The sequence below is a fragment of the Danio aesculapii genome, chromosome 20 (assembly GCF_903798145.1).
Source record: "Danio aesculapii chromosome 20, fDanAes4.1, whole genome shotgun sequence".
In the NCBI taxonomy this organism is placed as follows: Eukaryota; Metazoa; Chordata; class Actinopteri; order Cypriniformes; family Danionidae; genus Danio; species Danio aesculapii.
Window position 1 is genome coordinate 2,085,928 of NC_079454.1, and position 15,333 is coordinate 2,101,260.

A 15,333-nucleotide genomic window follows, 5' to 3' on the forward strand; every position below is an offset into this window, starting at 1 on the left:
CCTAGAGCGCCATCTGCTGTTTAAAAACTAGCCTAGAGCGCCGTCTGCTGTTTAAAAACTAGCCTAGAGCGCCGTCTGCTGTTTAAAAACTAGCCTAGAGCACCGTCTGCTGTTTAAAAACTAGCCTAGAGCGCCGTCTGCGGTTTAAAAACTAGCCTAGAGCGCCGTCTGCGGTTTAAAAACTAGCCTAGAGCGCCGTCTGCGGTTTAAAAACTAGCCTAGAGCGCCGTCTGCTGTTTAAAAACTAGCCTAGAGCGCCGTCTGCTGTTTAAAAACTAACCTAGAGCGCCGTCTGCTGTTTAAAAACTAACCTAGAGCGCCGTCTGCTGTTTAAAAACTAGCCTAGAGCGCCGTCTGCTGTTTAAAAACTAGCCTAGAGCGCCGTCTGCTGTTTAAAAACTGGCCTAGAGCGCCGTCTGCTGTTTAAAAACTAGCCTAGAGCGCCGTCTGCTGTTTAAAAACTAGCCTAGAGCGCCGTCTGCTGTTTAAAAACTAGCCTAGAGCGCCGTCTGCTGTTTCCAAACTAGCCTAGAGCGCCGTCTGCTGTTTCCAAACTAGCCTAGAGCGCCGTCTGCTGTTTCCAAACTAGCCTAGAGCGCCGTCTGCTGTTTCCAAACTAGCCTAGAGCGCCGTCTGCTGTTTATAAACTAGCCTAGAGCGCCGTCTGCTGTTTAAAAACTAGCCTAGAGCGCCGTTTTGAGTGTGTACACAGTGCATAGTGTGCCATTTGCGACAGTGTAAGTGTGGAGCATCTAACCTGCATCTCGTTTGCTTCCAGTCCGATCATGGAGCAGAGCCCAGCAGAGGAGAAGCCGGCTGAGTGCAGCATGCAGGCTCAGGGCACTATAGTTGGGGAGGGGGTGTCTTTAGCACAGCAGAGTCAAGGACTTTCTCTGGCCCAGAGCAGCTGCAGCAGCAGACACCCGCTGGCTGCTCTGTCCTTCCCGGACCAAACGGCCCTCCGAGCACAGGACGAGTCCCTGAGGAGCAGCAGTAGACCCGCCTGGAGCATCTACCAGAGCCCAGAGAAGGAGCCCTCGTTCCTGGAAACAGCCAAAGATGAAGACCTACTGCCCAGCAGCTCCTTCCACAGGCGCTCATCGGGGATAAAGCCATTGGAGACACCGGACATTCCAGACATGAGCCCCAGAGCTGCTCCAGGACTCAACTGGTTCCAGATGGACAGTTCCACACATGCAGCAGAACCAGATTTGGATGTCATGATGAGTCCCCCTCCCGTCCAAGGAGCCTGGAGCATCTACCAAAGCCCAGAGAAACCACCCAAAACAGACTTTCTGTGGGCCATGAGCCCTGAGCCAATAGCAGAGCATGCTTTACACATGGAGGAAGTAGATGTTCTGCTTCCTGAAAGGTCTTTCCTGCAGAGGGAGTCAGGGGTGGAGGCGCTGCAAGTGTTGCACGAGTCTCTCCTGATGAGTCCCAAGCGAACCCCTGCAGCGACTCAAGGGGAGCACTCAAGTCCAAGAGCAGACTGGTCACACACTGCCAGCCCACAGCGGCCAGCAGAACAGCATCTGGATGTCATGACCAGCCCCCCACAGGGCGCTAGGTCCCCTAGAACACCCATGAGCCCCATGGATACATCCAGAGCAGGTACTGCCATAATAATTAGACTTCTGCTTCGAGTGATCTCCGTAACCCACAGTGCAGACCTTACATGTAGAGGCGCATTTATACTTCTGTGTTCTGTTTGTGTTGCTCTGCAATAACCCTTCAGAAATGCTGGTGGTGAGGTTTCTATAATTCTCTGTGTCAAGTTTATTCACTGGTAATAATAATTACTTACATTCATATAGCATTTTTCTGGACACTCAAAGAGCTTTACACATTTTTGGGGGGAATCTCCTCATCCACCACCAGTGTGCAGCATCCACCTGGCCAAAATTTGGCCAAGATGCCGGGGTTAAACCGACCACAGAGAGTCAGGACCTCAGTCTAACGTCTCATCCGAAAGACAGCACTCACCGAGCAGTATAGAGTCTTTTTATTTGTTTTTATTTATATTATTTAATTATATATATTAAATATAAATAAATACATGAATAATATAAATAAGTCTAATTAAATATATAAATAGAATGTAAACTATAATAACTTAAATACATAATATAAATAAATTAAATAAATATAAATAAATTTAATCAAAATATTCATAAATTAAAAATAAATATAAATGAATAAATTAAATATATAAACTAAATTTAAATAAAATGAATCATATAAATAAAAATAATTAACTATAAATAATAATTTGAATATAAATGATTAATAAATTATAAATTACTTTAATAAATTATGAAATAAATAGTAAATTAAATACATTTAATTCAATTTAAATAATTACATTAAATACATTAAATAAATACAATTAAATTAAATAAGTAAATTATATAAATGATTAAATATAAATAAATATATAAATATATAATAAATAAAATTAAACCTACATAAATTAAATTAATGAGTAGTATAAATGAATAAATTAAACATATAAATCAATAAATGATATGAATAATATAAATAAATTAAACTAATGAAATTAAATATAAATAAATCTCATCATGTGTTTGCTCCTGCAGTGTGCGCTCCTCTGGTGCCGGACCCCTGGGACGAGGAGCTGATCGTGTCTCTGCTCTCGAACCTGCAGCCTCCTCTCTCCTCACAGCCCAATCTCACCGTCTGGAGCTGCCACCTGCCCTCCATCACTCCCAAAATGACCGTCCAGATCGGTACGTCCTGCTAATCCCTCTAATCTCTGTTTCAGCAGTGTTAGCTTTATGAAGGTGTGTGCAGAAGCTTTGACATGAAGTTCTGCCAGTAATGGCCTGCTGTGGTCTAAATTAATTAGACCAGCTTAGGATGTTTACTAATTAACCATCCAAACGAACAGTACCTACTATTTACTCATCCTTAACTGAAAATGTTCTGAAAGGTCTCTTCTGGATTAGGTTTAGAGTATTTACAATGATCAAACTGAAACAACTTAAATGACTTTATCAGTGCTGTTGTTAGTCGTATATTTCTGTGTGCATTGCATGTTTATAAAGAAACCGTTATGATTGTAAATGATATATGGAATATTTACACAAGTGTTGCCATGAATATAGCCAATGCTGCTGATATGGCATTGAAGGGGGACTATTATGCTCGAGATACAAGATTTAAAATAAGTCTTTGATGTCCCTAGAGTGTGAATGTGAAGTTTCTACTCAAAATACCACACAAATAATGTTTTATAACTCTCTGAATCTGCCTCTTTTAGGCTTGGGGACATTAGAGAAATGTGTTTCACAGACGTACATTTATTAATAAAAATTAATTAAATATGTATATAAATAAATAAATTCATTAAATATAAATAAATAAAAATTAATAATGTAAATAAATCAAATTAAATGTATTAATAAATTGAATTAATAATAAAATAAATAAATGATGTAAATAAGTTAATTAAATATAAATACATTTAATAAAAATATAAATAACTTAAACAATATAAATGAGTAAATTAAATTTAAATTATGTTAATTAAATTTAAATAAATGAAATGAATATTATAAATAAATCAATTAGATATTTAAATCAATTGAATATAAATAAAAAATAAATTAAACAATATAAATACATTAAATTTAAATGCATAATATAAATACAATTAAATATAAAAGTAAATTAAATATATAAATCAAAATTTAAATAATATAAATAAATGCAATTAAATTTGTAAATAAACTGAATATAAATAAATAACAGATTAAATAAATCATATAAATTAAACAAAAAAACCCCGAAATAAATAATAAAGTAACAAGTATTAAAAACAAATAAATGAAATCTAAATAAATAAAAAATGATATAAAGGAATTTATGAAATTACTTAAATTGTTATGATTGTAAATGATATATTCAATATTCATACAAGTGTTTCCATGAATATAGCCAATGCTGCTGATATAGCATTGAAAGGGGACTATTATGATCCTTTTTTACGATCCTTATTATTTATTTATATGTCAGGGTTCATACGGTCATGGAAAACCTGGAAAAGTCATGAAATGCCTGAAAAAGTTTTGGAAAAACAGAAAAACCCACAAAGTTTTGGAAATCATGGAAAGCAGATATCTGTATACTTGAATATAGGTTATCTACTACTTTTACTGCCTTTGCCAATCACATACTCTTGCATTATTAGCGTGGTGTAAGCATTATCTAAATCAATTTTATATAGATATAAATATATATTGAAACTAAATAGATTGGTGCATGTTTTACGATTTGCTGTAATAAATTTGAACATGCATTGCTTTTCTTTTACCATGCATATGTAGATATTGCATGAATCATTAGGTCATAAAAATTTACTTAAGTCTTGGAAAAATCATGGAAAAGTCTGAGTTTTAGTAGTTAAAATGTGTAATGAGCCCTGTTTATTATTTATCCTTTATTACTCTACAAACTCTTTAACTCTCTTATTGTATATAAACACTCTTTGCAAATATATATTCAGCTTTAAAATGGTGACGTGTTGTAGTAATGCATTGTCTGTATGTGATTGAGAAGATACAGACAATACTCTGTGCTTTCTAATGTGGAGTGTTGATGTGTTTCTCAGCTGGAGAGTCTCTGCGTGTGGACTTTGTTCTGGGACAGGGAGCGTTCGCCACCGTCTATCAGGCCACCAACCTCATGACCACACAGAAGCTCTTCCTCAAGGTCTCACACACACACACACACACACACACACACTTGTGTTGAACATTATATCGTTTGAGCATCGATATCGCAATTTGGGTATTTGCAAGAGTCACAGGATTTGATTGTTTATTAATGATTAAAATATATAGATTTTAAATTATTTGTACTTTTCTTTATTTCTTTATTTTTTTTACATTTCTAAACATAATAGTTTAGAAATACGAAAGATTATTTATCATTTTTATAATTTTGTTTTATTTATAAACATTTAAATATATATATATATATATATATATATATATATATATATATATATATATATATATATATATATATATATATATATATATATATATATATATATATATATATATATATATATATAAATAAATAAATTTAATCAAGTAATACATATTTATAGGTGGTTTTAATTTCAATCAAGTGCATCCAGATTATTTGGTTCTGGATGTTCTTTTTTTATTTTTTATCATACACCCACACAATAAGGCGCAAGACGTGTATGGCATGATTTGGTGTTATTTTCAGACCAGCGCAACAGTAATTTTCACATTTAGCGCCACATTGTTTAAATGGCAATCCATTTGTGCCACTTTGTGGACTCATGGGTGTGATTTATTTTCTACATAAATATAAAAACCACTGCCTCCATGCCTTCACCCCAGAGGGCTCTTTCAGTTAATTCATGACAATCTGCATCCGTATAATGTTGTTATTATTATTATTATTATAATTAGCAGTATTATTTGTTATCTGCATATTTAGATTTATTTAATAAAAACAAGTTTAGATTTGTCCACATGTGGGGTTTTGGAGACTTCTGCATCACCATGTGGAGCATAAGAACAGGACGTGTGTTTGGATATAACTCAGTGTTTTGACAACACTTCATTATTATTGTTCATTTATTCCTTTGCTGGAGATTAGAGCTGAATTTAGAAATAGTTTTGGAACAAATCTTTCAGCTTAACAAACACAATTAAATATGTAGGCTAATGGATGTGTTCAGTGGAGTGAGTACAACACGGTTTCCGTACTCCACCAAAGTAAAGGAGTAAAATAAAGAGGAAAGGTGAAAAGAAAGTAAAGAGGCTGAATGGAGGAGGCTCGTTCTTTATCCTCGTGCTGCAGATGCTTTGTTTAACTGTTTTCTCGCTAGTCAAGTGTTCAGTTTTACACTTACAAAGTCCACCGTGTAAATAGCAAATGCTCAAGGCGTGACACAACTGACTCTTAAAGGGAATGTGAGATGAGACTCTGATTGGTTTAATGCTCGTTCTGCTAAAAACACACCTAGAACTCATTAAGAGAATAAGCACAACCCTGTTAGACCATGCACCGTGGCACAGATCGTATTTTTCATCCTTAAAATAGTAAAAGTGGATTCGGACAAGACCTTAATGCTTTTACGCCATGAGCTTTAGACTTTGTTTGTTCGAAATTGTTAGAATGGAGCCCTTAATCTTCAATAACTAAAACACAGCATCACAGCAGAAAGAGCTTTATTGCCAGGTATGTTCACACATAGGAGGAATTTGTTTTGGTGACAGAGCTTCTACAGTGCAACAGGATTACAGAGACAGGACAAAAAACAGATAATAATAAATATATTTAAAGAAATACGTAAGTAGTGAATGCAAATATACAAATTGACAAGTTTATGTCCAGGTATATTACTATATACAACCTTATTTGTGCAGCTGTTATGTGCAAATTGATGGTGGTGTTGATCGTCCTGTGTTCTCCTTGTAGGTGCAGAAGCCTGCGAACCCCTGGGAGTTTTACATTGACTGTCAGCTGAACGAGCGTCTGCAGCCCAGCGAGAGGCATCTCTATAACAGCATCCACTCTGCTCATCTGTTCAACAACGGCAGCGTCCTCATCGGACAACTGCATAACTGCGGCACACTACTGGTGAGAACACACACACACACATTTTTTCGTTTTTCAACAAAAGCACTTCATATTCCTTAAGCTGAAGGATTAAATGAGAAATAAGAAGTTAAATAATAATAAAAAAATTATAATAATTAAAAGGATAAAAAGAGGAGATACATTGAGGTACATAATTATCAGATTACATACAAATATATTAAACCAATTTTAGTTATTAGCAAGTTATTAAATGCACTTTTAGTTCAGAAAATAGAACACATACAAACAATTAATGCAAAAATGTTAGAGGAAGAGCATATATTGGCCGTAATTGCTTTTCTATTTTTAGACTTTAAAATCACTTCTATACACACACACACACACACTCGCAACACACACTGTTCAATTTTAGGTAATTTAATGAGTTATTTATTATTAATTAGCCTTAAATGCTGCACATATATTCAACAGTCCTGTATCAGTTTTATTTTATATTTTAAAGTATAAAAATAATCATTTTAACTGAAGGTTACATTTAGATGATTTAAGATGGTTGAGAAAAAAAATGAAATGAGAAATGTATGATGCATTAAAGTTTCCCCTAAATACTAATGCTTCCATCGAATAAAGCATCTAATAAAATTTATACTGGTGAGTGAGTTGAGGTTTATTCTGACAGGAATGCGTTTTTGCGGCAGTATACCAAATTCTAGTGTGGCCATCAGCCAACACACTAAATGTGGGAGAGTTATTAAGTTTGTGCGTGACTGTGGGACATTCCCAACACTAAAACCAAATCCCAAACTGCCTCTAACTTAATAAAACTACATTCTGCCTGTCAGATCATTTATGTCCTTTGTATTGCAATATAATGTTTTTAATTTACATGTGATTTAAATTCAGGGAATCGCCTGCTCCACGTTTTTGACAAATAAGTGAAACAAACTATACCATAAAAGAATATATGGCTCACATAAAAGGCAAGAACGCATGTACATTTATTTAAAGGTGTAGTATGTAAGTTTGACACCCTGTGGTTGAACTAGGTATTGCACTCCAGTTTCAAAACGCATACAAGTGCAGGTTGCCAGATAGATGACACCAACAGGAGCGTGCCTGACTGTTGAGCCTAAAGGTTGATTTAAGTCATGTTGTAGATATAAGCCATGACACACAATAGGAATATTTTCTATATTAAAAGGAGTTTTTGTCCTACTTTTTGGCCAACACCTGAAATTAATATTTTAGAAACGGCTTCAGTTTCTCACAGCTGAACAACAGAAAACAGACAATGATCGGCTCAGGTACAGCTCATGTGCTTTATTCAGTGTTAAATGCTGATAATGTGAGTCTGAATGCCATTTTACATCACATTTATTGCCATACTACTGAAAGCAGCAGCAGATAGTTCACCTCAGATCTGGAAAATAAAGTAAACCATCTGAAATTGAACTCTAGAACTGAGACTCAGTGCAAACCAACACATATCAGTGATTCAGCATCTACATTTAATCATGTTAAAGAGGTTTAATATGTGTTCATTAGATTATAAACCTTACCATTTCGCTGGAGTGCAGTGAGTGCACTATTCTGTGCTTCTGAATGGCTGTATTTACATTGCTGTTGTGTTTCGTCTGGTGCAAACAGCCAAATTGGTCATCACTGCATATCTCGTCACATTGTGTGTTGTTAGGACACGGGGTTACAATGTAACCTGCTCACCTAATGTTTACGTTCGTAATATTGAGCACATTGCTTTCCACCAAGGCAAGCTGGAGTGCTGAAATATCATTAGCTAAACTGGCATTGGATGGGTTAAAGAGACCAAAACAAAGACAGACGTTCAGGCACATAATGCACATTATCAAAGCCAAATGTCTGACTTCAGCATTGTTTTTCAGATAAACAAGAATGTTCAACTTTGGCATATTTCTGAAATATCTGCAAACATATTATGATTTTTATGCTTCAGAAGAGTCAAAAACTAAAATACAGCTACTTTCACAAAACATTTAAGCCAAAAGACTGATAAAAACGTGGGATATTTTCACAATTTGCGACATGCTGTCGAAAATGCTGTGCTTTTCAATGCTAGATGGAGTAAGTGGTCAACCTACCGGCTTCACTATGTTTATTTGGCAGAATATACAACTTAAGATCAGGGTTTTTAAGCTTGTCAGAGGTGGAAAAACATTACACAGCAACTTTTCAATTTTAAATCAAGCGAAAAATATGTACTTTTTCAGTAAGCGCCAAATAAGGTCTCTATACATTCATTCTAATGGGTTGTTTTCCCCCACGCCACTAATGGTTGTGACGTTTTTGAGGGTTTAATTGTAGTCTATTGTGTGCCTCAGTCGTGTTGTAGGGCCGAAACAGGAGTGAATGTGTGTGTAATGTATGCTGTGTGTTTCTCCAGAATGCTATAAACCTGTACAAGAGGCGCAGTGAGAAGCTGATGCCGCAGCCGCTGGTGCTGTACTTCAGCATCTGCATCCTGAAGATGGTGGAGCTGCTGCATGCGGCACATATCATCCACGCAGACATCAAGCCTGACAACTTCCTGCTGGGGGAGAGGTACGAGCACAGTGATCAGCTTTTCAGTCCAGATCAGTTTTCATGGTTGTATAGGTCAAGCGCTTCTCAGGGCTGCAAGATCAGTTTTCAGCCCATCATTAGCCGCGTTTCCACTATCGCGCCTAAAGCGAGCGAGCCAAGGCCAGTCGCGTTTCCACTATCACTTCCGGGGCGTAATCGGGCCAAAGCGGGGCTTCCTTGGGGCCAGCGTCCGGCCTTTTTCGGCCTGCCGAATACCTTGGGCCAAGGAGGGCCAACTGGGGCTTCGGGGCGGGGTTACGTACAAAGGCGGAGTTTTCCTGTCAGGTAAAGAGGAGACAAGATGCTTTCTTCCCTTACATTTGTTTTGCTATCGTCGTTCTCGTCGCTCGGCTGCTCTTTTGTGCCTTGCAGCCAAAATCTGTGTTCGAAGTAAATGCCGCCGAACTCGAATGTCCTTATCCAGGGATCGCTGTTTGGCCTTACACCAACAGACCACAAACAGTAAAAAAGCAATTGCTTCGTTGTTCTCCATCTTCCAGCTCTCGTAGTGATGCCAGGTTGTGTTTGTGGTTATAATTTGAGTTTTTTGTTCCCGCTGAAGTGGGCGGGTTGTGTGACGGGTTGTGTGACGTTTGATTCGGGGGACGTTCTGGGGGCGGTGTTTGCGTGACGCGCTGCGAGCAACTAGCCCGAAAGTGGAAACGCGACATGATTTCGGCCTCATTTCTCAACCTCCTGGGCTATTGGCCCGGCCTGGCCCGATTAAAGCCCTGGCTCGCACTGGCCCGATAGTGGAAATGCGGCTATTGAGTCTGCTTATTTACTCATGTAAATGTACATTCAGTTTTTATGATAATTTCAGTAATATTCAGTAATGTTTAAATGGTTTATTCACAATAGAGTTTGTAAAGTAATGGTTTCTGTTATTTGGTAAATATATTATATGAGAGACTTGCTTTGTTTACCGAACAAGTGGATCTAATTGGATTTGCATTGAAAACCTTAAAGGTGCAGTATGTACATTTGACACCATGGAGTTTGAACTAGGTATTGCACACCTGGTTCAAACACATGCAAGCGCAGGTTGCCAGATTGATAACACCAACAGGAGTGTGCCTGATTATCGAGCCTGAAGGCTGATTTAAGTTGTGTTGTAAATAAAAGCAATGGCATGCAATAGAAGGACTATTCTCCATATTATAAGGAGTTTTTGTCCTAACCAACACCTGAAATTAATATATTAGAAACGGCTTCTGTTTCTCACAGCTGAACAACAGAAAACTGACAATGATCAGCTCAGGGACAGCTCAGCTACATCGAACTACTGAAAGCAGCAGCAGATAGTTCACCTCAGATCTGGAAAATAAAATAAACCGTCTGAAATTGAGCTCTAGAACTGAGACTAAACGATAAAACGCTAATTTACTACATCCAATCAGCTTGCAGTAGAAAAAAACAAGCCACGCCCACTGTTTTCTCATTTAATATTCTGTTTCTCTAGGAACTACGTCACAGCTTCAGCTTCATGCGGACTTTAACTCTGATTTCTGTATATACCTTAATGTACTTGCTGCCACATTTGCCGGAAAATTTTGCACCTGGAAATTTTGTTGTGATTAATTAATATAGAGTATTAAACGCCCGCTTGAATGCTGTGTTCAGGTTTCTGGAGAACGACTGCTTTGACCAGGAAAACCTGCAGCATGGCCTGGCTCTCATCGACCTGGGTCAGAGCATCGACATGACACTCTTCCCAGAAGGCACTGCGTTCACGGCCAAATGCATGACCTCCGGCTTCCAGTGCGTGGAGATGCTGAGCGGCCGACCCTGGACCTACCAGGTAACATCACTCCCATCTGAACCACTCATGTCTTCAGTGTTACATGGTCTGTTGGAAATCACTCTAGTATGATTGTGTAGTGTTGGCATTGACAGTAGACAACCCAATAGATCATGTCATTCACCGGTTAGAAAACTTTAAAGTACTTTTATAATACTATTACCAACAAAAAACGGCATTATATTGAGCACGTCTTGAGTTGTGTAGCAGAACTTGTCATAATCTGCAATATTTCATGCATGTGAGGATGGCTGGTCTCATTCTCTTATGAGCTTTTGTCCTAAAGCCACTACTGTATGCTTAGTGGTTGGTAGGCAGCGTGCAGGAATTACACTTATTACTAAGCCATACTTGCATGATCTTTCAGACCGAATATTCAAAGTAGCGGTAAACAATATAGGGAGGTGCAAATGGCAGGTCTACGTGAAATCTACATTTGTTGACACCGTTTGGGCTACTTATCAGAATTATCGGCATGACAAATTCTAATTGGATGAACAATTTTTAGTTTTATGCCTTACCCAGAATATAAAAATACATATAAACACATTTAGAATATTTACTTTAATCACTATTGGACTATGAAGAGACTTTCAACCAGCACAACAACACGTTTCTGAAGACCATCACCTACTGCACCTTTAATAATAATAATACTTTATTTTTGTAGAGCTCCTTTAAAGCTTAATTCTTTAACACTTATAAAAATACAAGGATAGCAGAATAAATAGTTAAGCATAAAAATGATAAAATAAAGCATTTAAATATAAAATCAATCAAAAAAAATACACATACACCTCACAAATAGACAAGACTAAAAAGTGAGTCTTCAATGATTCTTCAAGACCACAGGAAATTTAAGAGTCTGGAATCTGAAGGCCTGGAAAACACTTAAAACGAACACAGGTGCTTGAATGATTAAGATTTTGTTTAAGATTTTAATAGAAATTCCTGAATTAAAAATATTGTACAGTAACACTGACAAATTATGCACAATTGATCAATGTTTCAGAAACCGAGTTTGAATATCACCAGTATTGAATTCAACAAATTTCATTAAAGGGTCTTGAACCCCCCCTGTCTCAGCAGGGTGTTTTCCATACCTGCCAACACTCCCGCTTTTCAAGGGAGTCTCCTGTATTTCAGACCCATCTTCCGCCATCCTCCAGAAACCTCACATAATTCCACAGTAATGCACAGACATGCTTAACTCAATGACGTCACCATGTACTGGCCGCTACTGACGGCCAATCACCTCACTGGAATTTAACCTCTTAGGGCCCAAGGTGTTTTTTACATGCATTTTTTATTTCTCTGTGCTATTCGGGCAAGTACGATGTACTTTTAGAGAAAAATGATGTCCATACATGTGGACTCGTAGTCTGAATTTACATAAAACACTTTTTCCTGAATGTTTTTATGCGTATTTAACATTAGAATTAATTTTTAATTTAATCAGAGAGTAAAAACAAATTTTTTTCCCCCATTTTGGACAGTTAAAAATACGGTTTGGGACATTTCACATGCTGCAAAACAGTTCAGGATGAATCTGTATGTAACAAAATATAAAACATTCAGAGTATTGTTTCTCAAATGAAACATGAAAAGAGGGCGGGCAGAGTAGCCCCTCCCCTTTTTTAAACCAGCCAATAGTGTTCAGTTTTTCTACCAGCTCTGCCAGTGAGTGGTGAAACTCAAGAGCATCAAATGAACAGCCAATGAGGAGGGGGCGGGGCATGTCAGACACTAGAGAGCATCTGATTGGTCAGAAGATTTGATGAGAAACTGAAGTATGAGGTGACGTTAAAAACCCATTAAGGTGGCTTCGGATGTTAATATGTGTATATTGTTTTGTAGCACACCAGCTTAAAGATGTCCTCAAGATTAACACACTGGTACTAAAACGATCTGTATACTGAAGTGAAGCGTGAGATTCTGGTCCAGTCCAGCTCAGTATTGTCTGATCTCGCTCTCCTGCAGACGGATTATTTCGGCATTGCGGGGACGGTTTACTGTATGTTATTTGGGACATACATGGAAGTCAAACAGGAAGGCGGCGTTTGGAGGACAAATGGAGTCTTCAAAAGGTAACACACACACACACACACACACACACACACATGCTGATGACGAGCTGCACACAGTTGTTGAGGAGGACCGTGAGATGACCCTAACGCCCTTGTGTTTCTGTCAGGAACGTTCACGCTGATCTCTGGCAGGACTTCTTCCACACGCTGCTGAACGTGTCTGACTGCAGCGCTCCTCCGTGTCTGAGCGTCCTCCGCCAGCGGCTTCACGGCGTCCTGCAGCAGAACTACAGCAGCAAACTGCGCAGCCTGAAGAACCGGCTGGTGGTGCAGATCCTGGAGGAGGCCCGATCCACACGCAGGTGATCTGCACGCGGGACACAACGATGTATATATACACACGTTTGTTTGTGTGTGCGAGTGTGTATACAGCCCATTTAGATCACACACAGGTATATCAGCATATTTGTGTTTGTGTATAGCTCATTTAGGAGCCGGTGTAGGGACACACACGGATGTATATACACATGTTTGTGTGTTTATCCCAATCGGGAGTCTGCATCCCATTCAGGAGCAGACACATGTGGACAAACACACACCTAAACACAGATATATATACAGGTGTGTGTGTGTGTGTGTACAGTGCATTCAGAAGCTGGACTCAAAAAAGATATATATATACACATGCATACATGTGTGTGTTCATATATACAGCCCAATTCAAGAGCCAGCACTGTGTAATTCTTCAACACACACACACATTTTGCTTTTTGTCGCCATTTTAAATGTACGGCTGCCATTTTAAGTTAAAAAAAAAAAAGAAGTGTGTTGTAGATTTTGGTAAATCTTGTTGTTTGTGCGCTCACTCCGTCACATATGATGGCATTTTTGGACAAATAAAGAGTTTTGATTCCAGTTTCTTGAGATTTTACTCCTGTTCAGACTCTGTGACAGTAATTGAGCACTCAGTGAACTGTCTATTAATAATAAAACCATATATTTAGATCTCTGTCATGTATCCAAACTTTATTTGAATTAAATTAATTTATAAACCAGGCATGTGATCAGCCGAGGACAAAAAAAAGAAGACGAGACCCCCACCCCCTTCAAAGAAAAAAAAAAAATCAATTAAAAAAAAAAAATAATAAATAAATATATATATATATATATATATATATATATAGATGAATGGATGGATGGATGGATGGATATATAGATATAGATAGATAGATATATAGATATAGATAGATAGATATATAGATATAGATACAGATAGATATAGATACATATAGATATAGATACAGATAGATATAGATACATATAGATATAGATACAGATAGATATAGATAGATAGATATAGAGATAGATAGATATATAGATAGATATAGATATAGATAGATAGATAGATATAGAGATAGATATAGATAGATAGTTAGATAGATAGATATAGAGATAGATAGAGATAGATAGAGATAGATATAGATAGATAGATAGATAGATAGATAGATAGATAGATAGATAGATAGATAGATAGATAGATAGATAGATAGATAGATAGATAGATAGATAGATAGATAGATAGATAGATAGATAGAGATAGATAGATAGAGATAGATATAGATAGATAGATAGATATAGAGATAGATAGATATAGATAGATATAGATAGATATAGATAGATAGATAGAGATAGATATAGATATAGATAGATAAAGATAGATATAGAGATAGATAGATATAGATAGATATAGATAGATATAGATATAGATTAGATTAGATTAGATTCAACTTTATTGTCATTACACATGTACAAGTACAAGGCAACGAAATGCAGTTTAGGTCTAACCAGCAGTGCAATAGCAGCAAGTGCAGGATACAGGTATAGTGCAGGATACAGGTATATAGATAGATATAGATAGATAGATATAGATAGATAGATAAATATAGATATAGATAGATATAGATATAGATAGATAGAGATGGATATAGATATAGATAGATAGAGATAGATATAGATATAGATAGATATAGAGATAGATAGATATAGATATATAGATAGATATAGATAGATATAGATAGATAGATATAGATAGATATAGATAGATAGATAGATAAATATAGATATAGATATAGAGATAGATAAATATATATATATATATATATATATATATATATATATATATATATATATATATATATATATATATATATATATATATATATTTATATATATATATATTTATTTATTTATTTATTTTGTGTGTTTTTAAATAATAGTAAAACAATACTTCTAAAAATC

General features: G+C 36.6%; 1 protein-coding gene across 1 annotated transcript in view; it reads left to right on the forward strand.

Annotated features, from left to right (window-relative positions):
• Positions 1 to 13,950, forward strand: part of bub1 (BUB1 mitotic checkpoint serine/threonine kinase) — a 38,674-nt gene extending 24,724 nt beyond the window's left edge. The window contains exons 18-25 of the mRNA XM_056445288.1: positions 779 to 1,614; positions 2,601 to 2,750; positions 4,634 to 4,734; positions 6,487 to 6,648; positions 9,029 to 9,186; positions 10,831 to 11,008; positions 12,989 to 13,095; positions 13,203 to 13,950. Coding sequence (XP_056301263.1) covers positions 779 to 1,614; positions 2,601 to 2,750; positions 4,634 to 4,734; positions 6,487 to 6,648; positions 9,029 to 9,186; positions 10,831 to 11,008; positions 12,989 to 13,095; positions 13,203 to 13,401 — 1,891 coding nt within the window. The 3' untranslated portion in view covers positions 13,402 to 13,950. The remainder of the gene's footprint in view (positions 1 to 778; positions 1,615 to 2,600; positions 2,751 to 4,633; positions 4,735 to 6,486; positions 6,649 to 9,028; positions 9,187 to 10,830; positions 11,009 to 12,988; positions 13,096 to 13,202) is intronic.
• Positions 13,951 to 15,333: the final 1,383 nt, after the last annotated feature.